The sequence below is a fragment of the Homarus americanus genome, unplaced genomic scaffold (genome assembly GCF_018991925.1).
Source record: "Homarus americanus isolate GMGI-L3 unplaced genomic scaffold, GMGI_Hamer_2.0 scaffold40764, whole genome shotgun sequence".
Lineage (NCBI taxonomy): Eukaryota > Metazoa > Arthropoda > Malacostraca > Decapoda > Nephropidae > Homarus > Homarus americanus.
Genome location: NW_024727987.1, coordinates 8,700 through 26,841, shown reverse-complemented (window position 1 = coordinate 26,841; position 18,142 = coordinate 8,700). Strand labels below are relative to the sequence as shown.

General features: G+C 42.0%; 1 protein-coding gene across 4 annotated transcripts in view; it reads left to right on the top strand.

The window, feature by feature from the left end:
• The window catches only part of LOC121865970 (atlastin-like), a 33,046-nt gene extending 15,483 nt beyond the window's left edge, over positions 1–17,563 (top strand). For all 4 annotated transcript variants that reach the window (XM_042365536.1, XM_042365535.1, XM_042365537.1 and 1 more), the window contains 7 exons: positions 4,387–4,479; positions 6,076–6,214; positions 12,913–13,097; positions 13,242–13,469; positions 13,584–13,798; positions 13,935–14,001; positions 16,487–17,563. In XM_042365536.1, the coding sequence (XP_042221470.1) occupies positions 4,387–4,479; positions 6,076–6,214; positions 12,913–13,097; positions 13,242–13,469; positions 13,584–13,798; positions 13,935–14,001; positions 16,487–16,603 (1,044 nt within the window). In that variant the 3' untranslated portion in view covers positions 16,604–17,563. The remainder of the gene's footprint in view (positions 1–4,386; positions 4,480–6,075; positions 6,215–12,912; positions 13,098–13,241; positions 13,470–13,583; positions 13,799–13,934; positions 14,002–16,486) is intronic.
• Positions 17,564–18,142: the final 579 nt, after the last annotated feature.

The window sequence follows — 18,142 nt, the reverse complement described above, 5'->3', positions numbered from 1 at the left end:
GCAAGGTGTGGTTTCCTTAAGACGGTCATATCACCTGGTCAAGCACTTGGTCACTGTAGGGTGTGTCTTGGCAAGGTGTGGTTTCCTTAAGACGGTCATATCACCTGGTCAAGCACTCGGTCACTGTAGGGTGTGTCTTGGCAAGGTGTGGTTTCCTTAAAGGTGTGGTTTCCTTAAGACGGTCATATCACCTGGTCAAGTACTTGGTCACTGTAGGGTGTGTCTTGGCAAGGTGTGGTTTCCTTAAGACGGTCATATCACCTGGTCAAGTACTCGGTCACTGTAGGGTGTGTCTTGGCAAGGTGTGGTTTCCTTAAGACGGTCATATCACCTGGTCAAGCACTTGGTCACTGTAGGGTGTGTCTTGGCAAGGTGTGGTTTCCTTAAGACGGTCATATCACCTGGTCAAGCACTCGGTCACTGTAGGGTGTGTCTTGGCAAGGTGTGGTTTCCTTAAGACGGTCATATCACCTGGTCAAGTACTTGGGTGTGTCAACTTATGGGTGGACCTCTGCTCAGGTGTTGTATTTCTCTGGGCTGTAAGTTTTGGTCTGATAAATAATCATTACATATGTCTGCTGGTTAGATTGTGATGTATATAGCCAGGGTATAGGAATAATATAGCCAATATGTGTGTGTGTTGAATAATATAGCCAATACAGGTTGTACCTCTCTAGTCCGGCATCCTGTGGTCCGGAAACTCCCGTGGTCCGGAACGATTTTAGTTTGTCCAATAGGTAGATAGGCAGCTTTTTTTTTTATTTTAATTTTTTTACTTATCTGAATTATTATTATTATTACAGGAGTATTAAATTTTTGCCCCTCAGGCCCCAATGTGGGTCAGTGACCTATGCCCGGGTAGGCTAATCCCCGTAAAAAAAAACAATAGCAAAGCCACAGGAAATTAAGGTTTGTTTACATCCGGCAGTTCGGCTGCTCTCTCTCTCTCTCTCTCTGCTTGTCTATACAGAGTACAACATTTAACCCTTCAATATATATGAGCAGTAAATAAGTGTTGCTTTCATATTCTTATGTCGAGTAATGACGATATGTTTTCATATGTGCTCACTTACATACGCGCAGTCTCACTTTTTTTTTACCATTAATGGTTAGCTACTTATATTGTTCCATTTAGTAACATTAAATAACATTACTTAAAACAACCAAATTAATTTTACTACAGCTACAACCAGGGTCTTATTTTCTTCAGTTTTATATGCAGAACCAGTCAGTCACTGGTTTTGTAATCAACGAAAACAATGCTTTGTCATTTCCTTGTGTGTTTTAATATTCTACGTATTATTAATGAATTGTATTGCTCATTTTGCACACATAAACATTAATTCAATCAAAAAGACATTCAGTAATAAACAATAATGAATCTTTTGTGCATCAGAGAAATGACGCTGTTTACAGTTTATGCACGTTGGCGGGCCGTTCAAACCCGTCGAAATTCGAGTTTCCGCCGTCAAAATTTTTAAATGTGTTGTTGTTTTTTTTGTGTTCAAATAGAAAACGTCGAATTAAAAACTTGCGAAATTTGAGAAGCTACTGTACGACATTTAACCCTTCAATATGTCTTCAAAGAGACCACGAAGCAGAGAAAGTGGTGCTAGTGCTTCCAAGCATAAGCAAAAGTCACTGTCTATCCAGGAAAAGGGTGAATTTCCATGGTCCGGCACCGGTCAGGTCCCGAGGTTGCCGGACTAGAGAGGTACAACCTGTATATGTGTGGAATATGTCAGTGGTTCATTTCTTTGTACCCTAAAGATGCTATATTTTAAACCCTTATTGGTATGTCTAGAATATTGCTTTCTGCTATATTGTTTTGTCTATGTTGTGTTTATAATAGGTAGGACCCATATTATAGTGCAGCGAATAATGGCTCCACAGCTCGTATTATTTTGGTCGAATGCGTCGCAGTTTTTCCCCAGCTTGTGATTATTACTCTGGGGTACAGTTTGTCACATCTCTGCCGTTCAGTTTTGAGGTATTATTTTAAAGCTGTTTGTTTATTTCTGCGTTGACGTTAGGATTTTTTATTTTATGGTTCAGTCGTAGTTTTGTTGATATCTGTTTTGAGCAATGATCGATAAATTAATTAACACCTTCACTACAGGGACGACGCTTTTAATATTTGGTTAACAACAGAGGTGACCCCATACACAAGGTGTTAGTAGACTATCACCACTAACACCTTCACTACAGGGACGACACTTTTAATATATGGTTAACAACAGAGGTGACCCCATACACAAGGTGTTAGTAGACTATCACCACTAACACCTTCACTACAGGGACGACACTTTTAATATTGGTTAACAACAGAGGTGACCCCATACACAAGGTGTTAGTAGACTATCACCACTAACACCTTCACTACAGGGACGACACTTTTAATATATGGTTAACAACAGAGGTGACCCCATACACAAGGTGTTAGTAGACTATCACCACTAACACCTTCACTACAGGGACGACACTTTTAATATATGGTTAACAACAGAGGTGACCCCATACACAAGGTGTTAGTAGACTATCACCACTAACACCTTCACTACAGGGACGACACTTTTAATATATGGTTAACAACAGAGGTGACCCCATACACAAGGTGTTAGTAGACTATCACCACTAACACCTTCACTACAGGGACGACACTTTTAATATTTGGTTAACAACAGAGGTGACCCCATACACAAGGTGTTAGTAGACTATCACCACTAACACCTTCACTACAGGGACGACACTTTTAATATTTGGTTAACAACAGAGGTGACCCCATACACAAGGTGTTAGTAGACTATCACCACTAACACCTTCACTACAGGGACGACACTTTTAATATATTGGTTAACAACAGAGGTGACCCCATACACAAGGTGTTAGTAGACTATCACCACTAACACCTTCACTACAGGGATGACACTTTTAATATTTGGTTAACAACAGAGGTGACCCCATACACAAGGTGTTAGTAGACTATCACCACTAACACCTTCACTACAGGGATGACACTTTTAATATATGGTTAACAACAGAGGTGACCCCATACACAAGGTTATAATCAAACAAACTGCGTAAATGCTACCTTGTACTACTCAGCCTCCCATTGGTCAGTTAAATTTGATAGAAAGAATGTTTATCTCTTTCAAAGTACGTCGCTGCCAAAACAAAGCCTCGTGGTTAGGTTATGTTAGCATTAGGTTAGGGCCATTAAATAAAGGTCAGTACTAGGTCAGGTTAGGGCCATTAAAGGTCAGTACGCTTGGCTGCGCTGGGGCGGCTGTGTGGATTCCTGAGCGCCAGGCCTGCAGGAAAATCAGGGTCCACGACTGGGCCTCCTCCACTGACACTGAAAGCATAGCCATCCTCGCGGGCATTCATGAGGGGGCGGCCTATGCTCGCACTGAACCTCCTGATAATCAGTGACAGCACTAGCGAGGCTCAAATCACCCTCCCCCTCCTCCCCTGCCGCCCAACGCACCCTAGCCGCCGTCGCCGGGCTAGAACAAACTGACGACATCCGTGTCAAGTTTATTTGGATCCCGTCACATATAGGAATAACTGCCTGTGACACTGTTGATCGACTTGCCAAAGAAGCCACACAAGAAGAAGATATTGAAGCCACTCTCGCCCTCTCCCTGAATCATCTCAAGTCTCACATACACGCCACACAACGAGAAGCATTCAACGAAAAATGGACACACCCGAAACAACGGAGCAGCGTCACACTATGCCACTATGACGCTGTAACTGGTGACGACAACCGCCACTACAAAGAGTATATCAATCCCTGACTCGATCTCAACAGATTATGTACATGAGACTGCGCCTAGGGTACAGGTACCTATGGGAGTACATTGGCAACCCTGAGCTTCACCGCACTGTTTGTAAACTTTGTGGCCAACCCGACTCTCACACCCTCTCTCACTACATCCTCACTTGCCCTATGACCTCCTCCTATAGGTCCCCAGCCGTTACCAACACATCTTCCCTCCCTGACCAGATATCCCTCCTCCTAGGCCTGGCACTAGTCATTATTAGGGACCTGTCACGCTTTGCCATAAACAGATGAAATGTACCGGGAATTCCCCCCCACACCACACACTCATCATTCTGCCACTTTATGTAACTTGCTGACAAAACCCATGACCCTTCAGGCTTCCACGCCCTTAATGCATGAGACATAAAGGCAAGCATGAACTTAGCATGCTTCCCTGTTGGGCGCTGTAAACGCTTCTGTGCTTCACCTTGCACAGGATGTAAGGGGGTGCCCAATAAACTAGCCCCCTCCGGGTCAATCTGTAAATCTGTCAGTACTAGGTCAGGTTAGGGTCATTAAATAAAGGTTCAGTACAGTGTGACCTTCTTCCTCCTTAACAGAGACTACACTTCCTGGTCAGAGACTGGGGGTTCCCTTACGAGGTCCCTTATGGTCATCAAGGTGGACAAACACTTCTGGACGACATATTACAGGTAAGATAAACTCTACTTTATTCTACTCTACTCTACTCTACTCTACTCTATTCTATTCTACACATATTACAGGTAAGATAAACTCTACTTTATTCTACTCTACTCTACTCTACTCTACTCTACCCTACCCTACCCCTACACTACACTACTCTACTCTACACTACTCTACTCTACTCTACTCTACTCTACTCTACAGAAGGTCCCAGCCTGCCAAACATCCTCTGATATAAACGAGGTTAAACTTAAATTTTCCAGTACAGTATTTTATTTACCTCATCACATAGTATTGACTTTTATTTACAGTATTTTGTTTTGTTCTTTTGTCATAAATTTACTTTTATTTCCAGTATTTTGTTATTTATTTGTTCTTTTGTGATAAATTAAGTTATTTTAGATGTATACAAGGACTTAGGTGATGACATAGTGGTATTTTAAACATTGTTGTGTGTGTACAGTAAGCAGATAGCTTGTGAACGTCCTCAGGAATGTAATCTGTTTATAACCTGGGGATCACTGTACTGTTCTCTACTGTACTTTACTGTTCTCTAATCTACTGTACTCTACTGTTCTCTACTGTACTTTACTGTTCTCTAATCTACTGTACTCTACTGTTCTCTAATCTACTCTACTGTTCTCTACTGTACTCTACTGTTCTCTACTGTACTCTACTGTTCTCTACTCTACTGTTCTCTACTGTACTCTACTGTTCTCTAATCTACTCTACTGTTCTCTACTCTACTCTACTGTACTCTACTCTACTCTACTGTACTCTACTGTCTCAGAGGTTTAAGTTAACGTGGCAACACAGGTCACCATCAACCACAACTGACAGTCGCTCAGTCATCAATATCATCAAACTTGACTTCCTCTCTTTCCCACATTATTAACCACAATAGTGTTGCATTAATGTGTATTTATTGGTATTTATACATTGAACCTAACACCAAATACAACTGAAATACAACTGAAATAGTGAAATAAGTAGATAATGTTTACTTAACCCTGATGATCCGAGCTGGTGGCGGGAATAGGCTGACAACGTGGAGCATCGCCCGGAGCCAAAAGGGTTTAACACACACTGATGTTTACTACCCAATAGGGGAGTCGTTCCAACACCTCACGTCCAATAACATAACACGTGTTTATTGAGACTTAAAACGTGGAAACCAAGAGATAAATATTTACTTTGTCGGGTTTTTGAAGTCCGGGTTAATGGCCGTAGTTTGGTGGAGGATGAAATGTTTGTTATTGGTCACTAATGTGTTAAGTTGGGTTAAGTTAAGTTGGGTTAAGTTAAGTTAGGTTAAGTTAAATTGGGTTAAGTTAGGTTATATTAGGTTAAGTTAGACCATACAGTAAATCTTAACTAAACAATCCAATTTCCATCTCTCTCTCACCTCACACATCCCTCACCTCACACATCCCTCACCTCACACATCCCTCACCTCACACATCCCTCACCTCCCTCACCTCACACATCCCTCACCCCTCACCTCACACCCCACACATCCCTCACCTCACACCTCACACATCCCTCACCTCACACATCCCTCACCTCACACATCCCTCACCTCACACCCCACACATCCCTCACAGGTAACAGAGAAGCAACACCCAGCACATCAGGAGGTGCGTCGGGATCTGCGCAAATGTTTCCGGGACATAAACTGCTACCTTATGCCACATCCCGGGTTCAAGGTCATACAAAAGGCGGACTTTGACGGCAGATTATCAGGTAAATAACGCGTCTTGTTTAGGGGGGTCACCTGTGGATTAGCCTCCCTCCCCCTACCCCCCACCCTTTCCTCTCCTCTCCCCTACCCTTTCCTCCCCCCCTTTCTTCCCCCCTAGTTTGTGATTGGTTGACACACAGAGAACAGTTCAGAGTGTTAATGTTCTGCTGTATAACGTGTCATAATCATCGTTGACCTCCCCTGACCTGACCTAACTAGAGTAACTACATTATTCCCCCTTGACCCTAATTTATGGTCCCGACTTAACGAGACAACACCTGCCCTTCAGTCCTCCACACCTGGACTATGACCTTATGTGACCCCTATGACCCCTGTGACCTCTGTGTGACCCCTGTGACCCCTTATGATGCATCTTGCGACCCCGTGTTTGGGGGAACTATTGACCTAAGGGCCTTGAGGTCATTTGCTCTCATAGTTAAGTGTGCCATCCTCTCTCTCTCTCTCTCTCTCTCTCTCTCTCGTGTGTGTGTGTGTGTGTGTGTTTGTGTGTACATTACGTTACCATGACAACATTAAACAATAGGTTGTGTGTACACTATGATGAGACCACAGCTGCACACATGCCTAGTGTGCCATTTTATCTTGTGTGTACATGCTGGTGGGATGTGTACATGACTATATGTGACAATATTAGTGTGTGTTTAATGCTGATGTAAGTATTACATATTATTATTGTTGTTGTTGTTGTTGTTGTTGTTGTTGTTGTTGTTGTTGTTGTTGTTGTTGTTGTTGTTGTTGTTGTTGTTGTCGTTGTCACTACACCATAACCTGTGTCACACTGTATCACCACAAGGGGTCGTTTGTCAGGTCTGTGTGAGGCTGACGACATGGGTTACGTCCTACTGTGTGTGTGTGTGTGTGTGTGTTTATGTGTATGTGTGTGTGTACGTGTGTGTGTGTGTGTGTGAGGAGGAACAGTTGCAATTATGACTCATACTGTCATACGTCTCCCCCCCTCCCTCCCTCCCTCTCTCCCTCCCTCTGCATTATTCTCTCTCTCTCTCTTTCTTCCCAGCCCTCCCTCACCCCCTCACCCCCACCACCCCCACCCTCCTCCACCCAGGGCATGACTCACTACCTGGGTCTTATCTCACCTGACTATTGATTGTTGAGAGAGAGAGAGAGAGAGAGAGAGAGAGAGAGAGAGACAGAGAGAGAGAGAGAGAGAGAGAATGTACTGATATATGTATGTGTATTGTGTGTGTGTACTTATATGTATGTATGTATGTATTTATTGTGTGTATATATTTATGTATGTATGTGTGTGTATGTATTTATTGTGTGTGTATATATCTATGTAGGCATGAATGTGTGTGTGTGTGTATAATAAGGACAATACCGTAATTACTTTCCAATACAAACATCGATTTTATCCTCTCTGTCTGTCTGTCTGTCTGTTCGTCTGTCTGTCTGTCTGTCTGTCTGTGTCTGTCTGCCTGTCTGTCTGCCTGCTCCGTGTATGTCTGTCTGTCTGTCTGTCTACACTGTCTGTGTCTGTCTGTCTGTCTGTCTGTCTGTCTGTCTGTCTGTCTCTGCTCTGTCTGTCTGTTGTGTGTGTCTGTCTGTCTGTCTGTCTGTCTGTGTAGTTCGTCTGTCTGTCTGTCTGTTCGTATGTCTTCTCGTACAGGCCATTCTCCTTCCCTCCACTGCTTCAATTTCCCCCACTTTCCAACACCCCCACTTCTCCACCCCCCATCAGTAGTGTGGGTGGTGACAAGAGACAGACTGACAGACACAACTGGAGCTCTATATATACCCCTCCCCAGTGTGACGCCAGGGGGTATTAATAAACCACTTGGCAATACAGCTTGTTTGGTTCATCGAGTTGTGGTTGATGGTGGTAGTTGTGGTTGATGGGGGTAGTTGTTGTGGTGGTGGTTGTTGTGGTGGTGGTGGCTGCTTGCTGCTGTGGTGGTGGTTGCTGTGGTGGCGGTGGTTGTTGCTGTGGTGGTGGTGGTTGTAGGTGGTGGTGGTGGTGGCTGTGTGGTTGATGGTGGTATTGTGGTTGATGGGGGTGGTTGATGGTGGTGAAGCAAGCTGATGGGGGGTGGTGGTGGTGGTTGTGGTGGTGGTGGTTGTGGTGGTAGTGGTTGTTGTTGTGGTGGTGGTGGTAGTTGTGGTGGTTGGCTGCTTGTTGTGGTTAATGGTGGTAGTAATAGTAGTGGACTCTCTAAGGTGTACATACGTTGTGTTGTAATTGGCCATGGAGGGTTGTGAGTTGTGGCCACAGGAGGAAGTATGTGGCCATATAAGGGATGGAATGATGTGGCCACAGGAAGAGGAAGTAATTGAAGAGATGTGGCCAAGGGGGTGAATTTTTTTGAAGATGTGGCCATTTATCAGATGTGGCCACAGTGAGGAGAACCGGTGTTGTGGCCAAGTGAGGGGGTAGGGCCCACCTCTCCCTCCACCACAAGTATGTAACGGGGACACACACACACACGTACACACACGCACGTACACACACACATGACACTCTGATATGACAGAGTTGGTTGTGTAATGTGTGTCTGTGTACGTGTGTGTGTTCTCTCTCTCACGTGTACACACACACACACACACACACACACACACACACACACACACACACACACACACACACACACACACATGACACTCTGGATATGACAGTATTGGTCTGTGTACGTGTGTGTATGTGTACGTGTGTGTGTATGTGTACGTGTGTGTGTGTATGTGTACGTGTGTGTACGTGTGTGTGTGTGTGCGTAGCCTTGATGTGTTCCGCTATCAGTCACCTCACAGGAAGGATTAAGAAGGAGAGGAATGTTGACTTTTTTACTGTGTTAACAACCTGCTGCTGTTAGTGGAGAAACAGGTGGAGGTCGACCTTGAAGCTCCTCCTTGAGTACCTGTGAACCTGTCATTAAGGAAGTGATTAATTACCTGTACTTCATATAATTACTGTACCTGTCAGAGCTCCTGTATCTTGGGTTAGGTTTTAGGGCGACAACAACAATAACAACAACAATAACAACAACAATAACAACAACAACAACAACAACAACAACAACAACAATAACAACAACAACAACAATAACAACAACAATAACAATAATAACAACAATAATAACAACAATAATAACAATAATAATAACAATAATAATAATAAATAATAATAATAATAATAATAATAACAAATAATAATAATAACAGGTAAAGTCTCAGTGTAGTATGGACGCCATCTTGAGTGTTTGAGTGTGATGCATTATATAAGGTTGAGTGTGGTGACGTCATGTGTTGAGTGTAACGGGACTGTGAGAGAGAGGGAAAGAGGGAGAGAGGGGGGTGAGAGGGAGGGAGAGAGGGAGGTGGGAGGAAACAGAGTGAGGGAGGGAGAGGCAAGGGGTGGGATGGCGTGCTCACTCGCTCAGTGTGTGTGTGTGCGTGTGTCTGTGTGTGTGTGTGTGAGACTCAGCTCAGTCGACTTGTGACAGTGGTTGAGTGAACATTACGTACATACATACCATCCCAAACGTACGTACATACATACATACATACAGTACATACATACATACATACATACATACAGTACATACATACATACATACATAATAGTGTTTTGTGTACGTGTGTGTATGTATGATACCACCACACAACTACCATTACTATAACTTATAAGTACACACACACACACACACACACACACACACACACACACACACACACACACACACACACACTGGTTTAATTTGTAAATAAACCAAAAATATAAAATTAATCTTAATTTTTTCACTTAACTCTAAAACAGTGACTAAAAACCACAATAAAACCGACAAATATATTAATTTTATCTTTTGAAACAGTGAAAAAAAAAACCCCCACTTGTGTTGGGTTTTATGGACTGCAGTGAAATAAAACCAAACGTGATTACCACCTTGAGAAACAGTGAAATAAAACCCAATTGTGATAGTGCAGTGAGACAAAAAAAATCACTAGATATTAATTTCATCATCAAAAAAGTGAACAAATTAAACCACAAAATCACTGAACTATTTTTTTCGTAATTTAGTGACAAAAAAAATCACCATTTATCTAGATCGTGACAAATGAAAGTAACTAATCCAGGCCTTTAAAACCCTCGTGTGTGTTTGTGTGTGAACGTGTGTGTGTATGTGTGTGTGTGTGAGGAGATGAGAGATAGAGAGATAGAGAGATAGAGATATAGAGATAGAGAAAGAGAGAGAGAGCCCTGAAAAGTGTTAAAAAGAACTGGATTTGGTGTTACAAGATCCGGCTCACCTGTGGGTTCAGACAACATAGGTAAAGTTGTCTGTACGTTTATGGTGAACCTGTGTACACCTGTTAACACCTGTCTTAGTGGTTATACACACCTGTTTATACCTGTCTTAGTGGTTATACACACCTGTTTACACCTGTCTTAGTGGTTATACACACCTGTTTACACCTGTCTTAGTGGTTATACACACCTGTTAACACCTGTCTTATTTATACACACCTGTCTTAGTTATACACACCTGTCTTAGTGGTTATACACACCTGTTATCATGAGTTTAGTAGTTGTGGTTGCTGTACTGATAGTGGTAGTGTTGTGATAGTTGTAGTGAAGATAGTTTCCGGTTAGATGGTCAGAGTGTAGTGTGGGAGGGTGGTGGTGGTGAAGAAAGGTGTGGTTAATGAGCCACGGCACCACTCACCACCACACACTACCACCACCACTACCACCACTACCACAGTCAACATGTAAACAAACTCTCTCCCGTATGTTATTGAGCGTCTGGCGTTAATGTCTTCTGCCTGTACTGACGAAACTTATGGAGTTTTTTATCTACCGAGGCGCATAATTTAAGTCCCGTTTGGTGAGGGAGTGAGGGAGAGGTGAGGGAGAAGGAGTGAGGGAGAGGTGAGGGAGGGAGGAGGGGTAAGTCTGTCGCCAGTGAGGGAAAGAGAGTCGACGTGTGTGTGTGTGTGTGTGTGTGTGTGTGTGTGTGTGTGTGTGTGTGTGACCCAGATTAAGTGGTTTGAGAGAAAACAGAATTGGTTCCAGACTTATCTTAACCAGTTCTTGCCTCCTCTCTCCTCTCTCCTCCTTCCTCCTCTCTCTCCTCTTCCTCCTCTCTCCTCCTTGGTTGGGTTAGGTTAGGGTCACATCTCAACACCCAACCCAAGGAAGCATTAGGAAGTTTAATAATCAGGTGAAATAAGCTTTGTTGTCCAAGGTAAAATAAGCTTTGTTGTCTAAGCTGGGGGTGTCTAATCTTCAGGTGATGCTTTACCTCAGTAATTACAGGTGAGAGAATTTGTCTCCCTGTCTCACTTACAACAATTCCCTATCGTTTGTGAGGGGGGTGAGAGGGTGGAGAGGGTGAGAGGGGGGGAGGGGGTGGTGAGAGGGGTGAGTGGGCAGGAACGCGTGTGAAGTATTGGATTTGTGGTAATAGTGGTGATTGGATTGTGGTAGTAGAGGAATATTGAGGTAGTGATGGTGGTAGATGGTGGTGGAAGATGGTGGTAGATAGTGGTTGAAGATGGTGGTGGTAGGTGATGGTGGTTGAAGATGGTGGTAGATAGTGGTGGAAGGTGTGTAGTGAGGCAGCCAGTCAGCAGACCATGGACCGTGACGTTCACTCTTGTCTTCTGCTCCTTCCAAGGTCACTCCTGGTGGTGGTAGTTGTGGTAGTAATGGTGGTAGTTGTGGTAGTAATGGTGGTAGTAATGGTGGTAGTAATGGACAAGTCGATCACTGATTCAAACGGCTGCTAAGTTCATTGGCTCGTGTGTGTGTGTGTGTGTGTGTGTAAACAATGGTACTCGTGGAACATTTAACAGAGAGAGAGTATATCTGTGTGGTTGTGTGTACATGATTACCACACACACTCACACACACTCACACACTCACACACACACACACACACACACACACAAGCCAAGCGGAAGTGTACCATCTAGCATGTCACCTGAGAGAGAGAGACCACCTTATCGATATTACCTGGATGTGTATCTGTAGGTAACCATTGTATGTATGTATGTATGTATGTATGTATGTATGTATGTATGTATGTATAGATACCCATTGTGTGGTAGACAGTCACACCCTTGTTCCTTGGTGTTGGGTGTGGCTTCTTAGGGCTGGTTGGGTGTGGCATTTAGAGCTGGTTGGGTGTGGCATTTTAGTATTTTATCACCTGAAGAATAACCACCCCAGCTTATTTTATCTCAAGATTAACCTGACCTAACCTAACCCAACCTGATCTAATCTAACCCTACCTGACCCAACCTAACCCATCCTCATATTAAGGTTAGGTTAAGTTAGGGTATTTTTAGCTCAGATTAGGTTAGGTTAAATTTATTATCAATCCCTAACACATCACAACACATCCCGTCTCTTGCAGATATCGAAGAGGAATCCGTAAATCACTTGATGGTCTTAGGTTAGGTTAGATTAACTTAAATTCAGTATCAATTAATCCCTAACGACACATCACAACACTCAAATATCTCTTAACACATCACAACACATCACTCAAATATCCCCTAACACATCCCTTCTCTTGCAGATATTGAAGAGGAATCCGTAAACCACTTGATGGTCTTGGGTTAGGTTAGATTAGCTTAAATTCAGTATCAATTAATCCCTAACGACACATCACAACACTCAAATATCTCTAACACATCACCTAACACATCCCGTCTCTTGCAGATATCGAAGAGGAATTTGTCAACCACTTGAAGGTCCTGGTGCCTCGACTCTTGGCTCCAGAGAACTTGGTCAAGAAGGAGATAGGTGGCCAACCTATAAAGTCTAGGGACCTGCTCAAATTCTTTACCCTATTCATGGAGGTGTTTAAGGACAATGACTTACCTGAACCTACTACCCTTGTTGAGGTGAGTGCATTGAGTGCGTTGAGTGTGTGTTGTGAGGTGTTAGTGTGTGTGTGTATGTATGTATGTGTCATCAAAACCAAATAAAACACAACAATTTAAAGCCAACCAACACAAAATCACCTCAATTCAATTTGTTTTTTCCAGTTTGCCGCACGAGCCAGCAGTCAAGCAGCTCTCGAGGCCGGCAAAGAATATTACGCCGAGACCATGGAAGCTCTTGTAGGTGGTGACCGGCCTTTCCTCAAGACGGTCCAGATGGAGGCCGAACATAAAAGGGCCAAGGAGAAGGCCATACAGACCTATCTCGATAAGAATAAATATGGCCGGAAAAATCAGAGCGTCGTCGAGAAATACCAAAATATTCTTGTGGAGGTGTGTGGGGTGATGATGATGATAACAATAATGATAATAATAATAGTAATAATGATAATAGTAATAATGATAATAATAATAATGAACATCCACAAACACGCATTTACTTTCCAGGAAGTCGAAAAAATATACCAGAAATATTCACAGCAGAACGAAGCCAAGAACGTGTTTAAGGCGGCCCGCACCCCGGCCACGCTGTTCTCCGTTCTCATGTTCTTTTACCTCCTGTCGGGGATCTTCGGCCTCTTTGGGATGTATTCATTTGCTAATATGTGTAACCTGGCCATGGGGGTGTTCCTCATCATGCTAACTGTTTGGGCATATGTTAGGTAAGGCATCTGTTCTGTTCTGCTCTCTCTCTGTGTCATTGAGTCATTGATAATATTTTTTTGAGTAACACTGAATATATCTCTCTCTCTCTCTCAATGCGTAAACAAACCTCTCACGTCCGCTGCATTTTCACAGGTACAGCGGAGAGTACAGAGATGCGGGCGTGTACATCGACGAATTAGCCACATTTTTATGGGAAAACGTGAGTCGTAACCAAACTAAATATACTTTTTATATTGTTCTTGTGATAACTGTGTGTACTAGCACCACCCTCTTGTGAAGTGTTGGCTAGGGTGCGTTTAGTGTGGAGTAGAGTGCGGTCTTTATGCCACTCTTGTGAAATGTTGACCTCTAGGGTGCGGTCTTTATGACATTCCTGTGAAATGTTGACCTCTAGGGTGCGTTCTTTATGCCACTCTTGTGATTAGTTGACTGAGTGCGTGCAAATAATCAAATCACTCTTCCTGTTACTGACCAGAGTGTGTTGTTACTGACCAGAGTGTGTTGTTACTGACCAGTGTGTTGTTATTGACCACAGAACATTGACCAGGGAGAATTGTTATTGCCCACAGAGCATTGTTATTAGCCAGAGAGCATTGTTATTGGCCAGAGAGCATTGTTATTGGCCAGGGAGCATTGTTATTAAATGATAAATCCCCTTCGTAACTTGCAAATAACATTAATTGAATTATAAGCTGTGAAATGAGAGTTTATGTTAAGGAATTAGTTAATGAGGTAACTGGTTAATTTTAGAGGTGGTCAATGTTTTAAGAGGTTAAATTATCCCAGGTTAATGCCACTGTTTTAAAAAGGTGTTACCTGGTGATTAGACACCCTAGTTTATTTTACCTGGTGATTAGACACCCTAGTTTATTTTACCTGGTGATTAGACACCCTAGTTTATTTTACCTGGTGATTAGACACCCTAGTTTATTTTACATAATTAGATTAAGTTAGGTTAAGCTAGACTAGATTTTGGTTAGATTAGGTTAAGGTTAGGATAGGTTAATGTTAATTTAGGTTAGATTAGTTAAGTTTTGGTTAGGTTAGGTTATGACCTACTGTTTATTTACTGTATACCAACACCTCAATATTCTCCTCAAGTCTTACCTCACACCACACCCTCACCACACCCTCACCCCTCACCACACCCTCACCACACCCTCACCACACCCTCACCCCTCACCACACCCTCACTACACCCTCACCCCTCACCACACCCTCACCACACCCTCACCCCTCACCCCTCACCACACCCTCACCACACCCTCACCACACCCTACACCACACCATATACCATACTATACTCGGTTTCCTCTCTTTCCACGCATCCATATTTTGAAAGGTAAATATTCATTGTGTTCTCAGTTAAATGGTTTCTGGACGGCTTGTTTGTATTACGTTTGTTTATTTCGTTTTTATCCTTTGTTTATTTTCTCGTATTTTAAGTTATTATTATTTTTTGTTTTTTGTCGTTGATTTTTTATTTTATTTGCTTTTTTAAAATTCGCTGGTTTGTGTTGTTGTTATTGCATGTGTTTGTTGCATTTTGTTGTAGGTTTAAGTTTTTCTGTTGTAGTTGTTGTGTTTGGTGTTGTAAGGACGTGTGTGTGTGTGTGTGTGTGTGTGTGTGTGTGTGTGTGTGTGTGTGTGTGTGTGTGTGTGTGTGTGTGTGTGTGTGTGTGTGTGTGTGTGTGTTTTGTGGGGGTAATGTGTGTGTGGGGGGGAGGTTGTACGTAATAATAATAATAAACGGTTTATTAATAGAGTTTCAGCCGGTGGCATAAAATATACAGACTTGCATTTGATTTAGACATAATGATATGCGTTGAATACATTTACAGGGCTGTAAAGTACAGGAGTTGCTTTAACAATAGATGGGATGGTGCTGCTCTTATATCTATCAGTGCGGGCTCTTATGGGCTGTATGTATGTATGTATGTATGTATGTATGTATGTATGTATGTATGTGTAGTTAGACATATAAGATAGTGTAGGTATACAGTACAGCATGTATATAGGCAATACAGGTATATAAACAGTGTATACATAGACAGAGGCAGTTATTTCACCTGATGGCTACCTGAGGGGTTAGGTTAGGTCAGGTAAGGTCAGCATTAGATTTGATAAGATTAATTTAGATTTGGTTAGGTTAGGATTTGGGTGTTAAATCAGGTGAAATGAACCATGGGGGTTAATCTTCAGGTGAACTTGAATAAATCAGTAATTAAATCAAGCTACACACCTGAAGCACCTCCCATCCACACCACAATGTCAGTTAAATCAGTAAAGGCAGAAACAGCTCACAAAACAACCTCAAAATAATTGACTGATTTCTTTTAAGTCAAGTCAGTAAAGGCAGAAACAGCTCACAAAACAACCTCAAAATAATTGACTGATTTCTTTTAAGTCAAGTCAGTAAAGGCAGAAACAGCTCACAAAACAACCTCAAAATAATTGACTGATTTCTTTTAAGTCAAGTCAGTAAAGGCAGAAACAGCTCACAAAACAACCTCAAAATAATATAATTGACTGATTTCTTTTAAGTCAAGTCAGTAAAGGCAGAAGCAGCTCACAAAACAACCTCAAAATAATATAATTGACTAATTTCTTTTAAGTCAAGTCAGTAAAGGCAGGAACAGGACACTACCCTAGGCCATAAAACTAACACCTTCCGTATGTTGCAGGTCATACACCCTGTTTACCAGACTTACATGGAAAAGCATTTGAGGGAGGCGGCAGAACAGGCGGCCCAACAAGCCCTCACCAGCACGCTGACCAATGGCAAGGTCAAGTCATCATGATCCACCAATCAGCTCCTCTCTCCCCGCCTCAGAACAAGCGTTTCTACCGCCCGTGTTAACTACTTTGCGTTATAACCAGTTTTTTGTTTTTTTTATCGGAACTACGGTAAAAACTTCCAAATAACGAAGTTCTCTCTCTATATAGTTCATTAGTTGGGGGTTTCACATCTAACAGACCCTCGATATAATGGACTTTCATGTCTATAAAGTTCATTAAATGGGGGTTTTACATCTATCAGACCCTTGATATAAGAGACTCCTCCCTATGAAATCCATTATATCGAGGTTTTGCTATATTATAAGGAAATTGTTGTCTAGACGTTCTAAAAAAAATACTATTTTTTGTGATAGTTATAAAAAAAATATCCCCAGTGGTGTTGACAATGAACCTCTTGATATATTAGTGATAATATTTTTGTGTACCATCTTCGGCTGTTGGGGGTGTGGTCAGCTGTTGCGGGTGTGGTCAGCTGTTGAGGGTGTGGTCAGCTGTTTGTGTCACATCCTTGAGACGTTTATAATCTCTTAAGGGCAGTACATTGTAAAGTCTGTCTGGCTTCATTTAATTATTTTTATTTTGATCGATTGTAAGAAAGTTTATTCTGAAGACATTATTATTATTATTATTATTTTTAACTGTGGTATCGTAAAAGAAATACTTGTTCGGAAGATATTATTATTATTATTGTTATGGATAAGCTATTGAAAAAGGGTTAAATGTGGATATTTCATTATCATTGTTATTTTATATTTGAAAAAAAGGTTTTGTGTAAAAAGGTCTCTTCCAGGATGCTTTGTAATTTATTATGCCAACGCTTACAAGTTAGTGTCTGAGGATAATGATGTGGTCGGCAAAATGCTCATTTTTCTTACCCTCGGATAAAATGCATTCTTACCCTTGGACAAAATGCATTCTTACCCTTGGACAAAATGCATTCTTACCCTCGGACAAAATGCATTCTTACCAATGCATTCTCGGATAAAATGCATTCTTACCCTCGGATAAAATGCATTCTTACCCTAGGGCATTGTTACATTCTCGCAAAAAATTCTTACCCTCGGACAAAATGCATTCTTACCCTTGGATAAAATGCATTCTTACCCTCGGATAAAATGCATTCTTACCCTCGGATAAAATGCATTCTTACCCTCGGATAAAATGCATTCTTACCCTTGGACAAAATGCCTCTTACCCTCAGACAAAATGCCTCCTTGTTTTTTTCCTTAAAGTGCCAAATAACTTTCATAATAGTGCAAATAAACTTCTTTCCTGCGATTTCTCTTTGACTTGGAGTAACGATTCGATTTTCTTAATTTCTCTTTGTATTTGTAATTTTAAGGAATCATAAGGTTCTTAAGTCCTGTACAGTATAGATTTGTGCACAAACTCGACAACTTAGACGTGTATGTGGGAGATTCTCGAAGGATTTGTGAGTTCTGGGGTTGATGGTTGGAATGTTTGTAGAATTTCCATGCAGTTCGTTTCACCTGAGGATTGACCACCGTATTGGTGACCTGACCTGACTTACCCTAATGTAA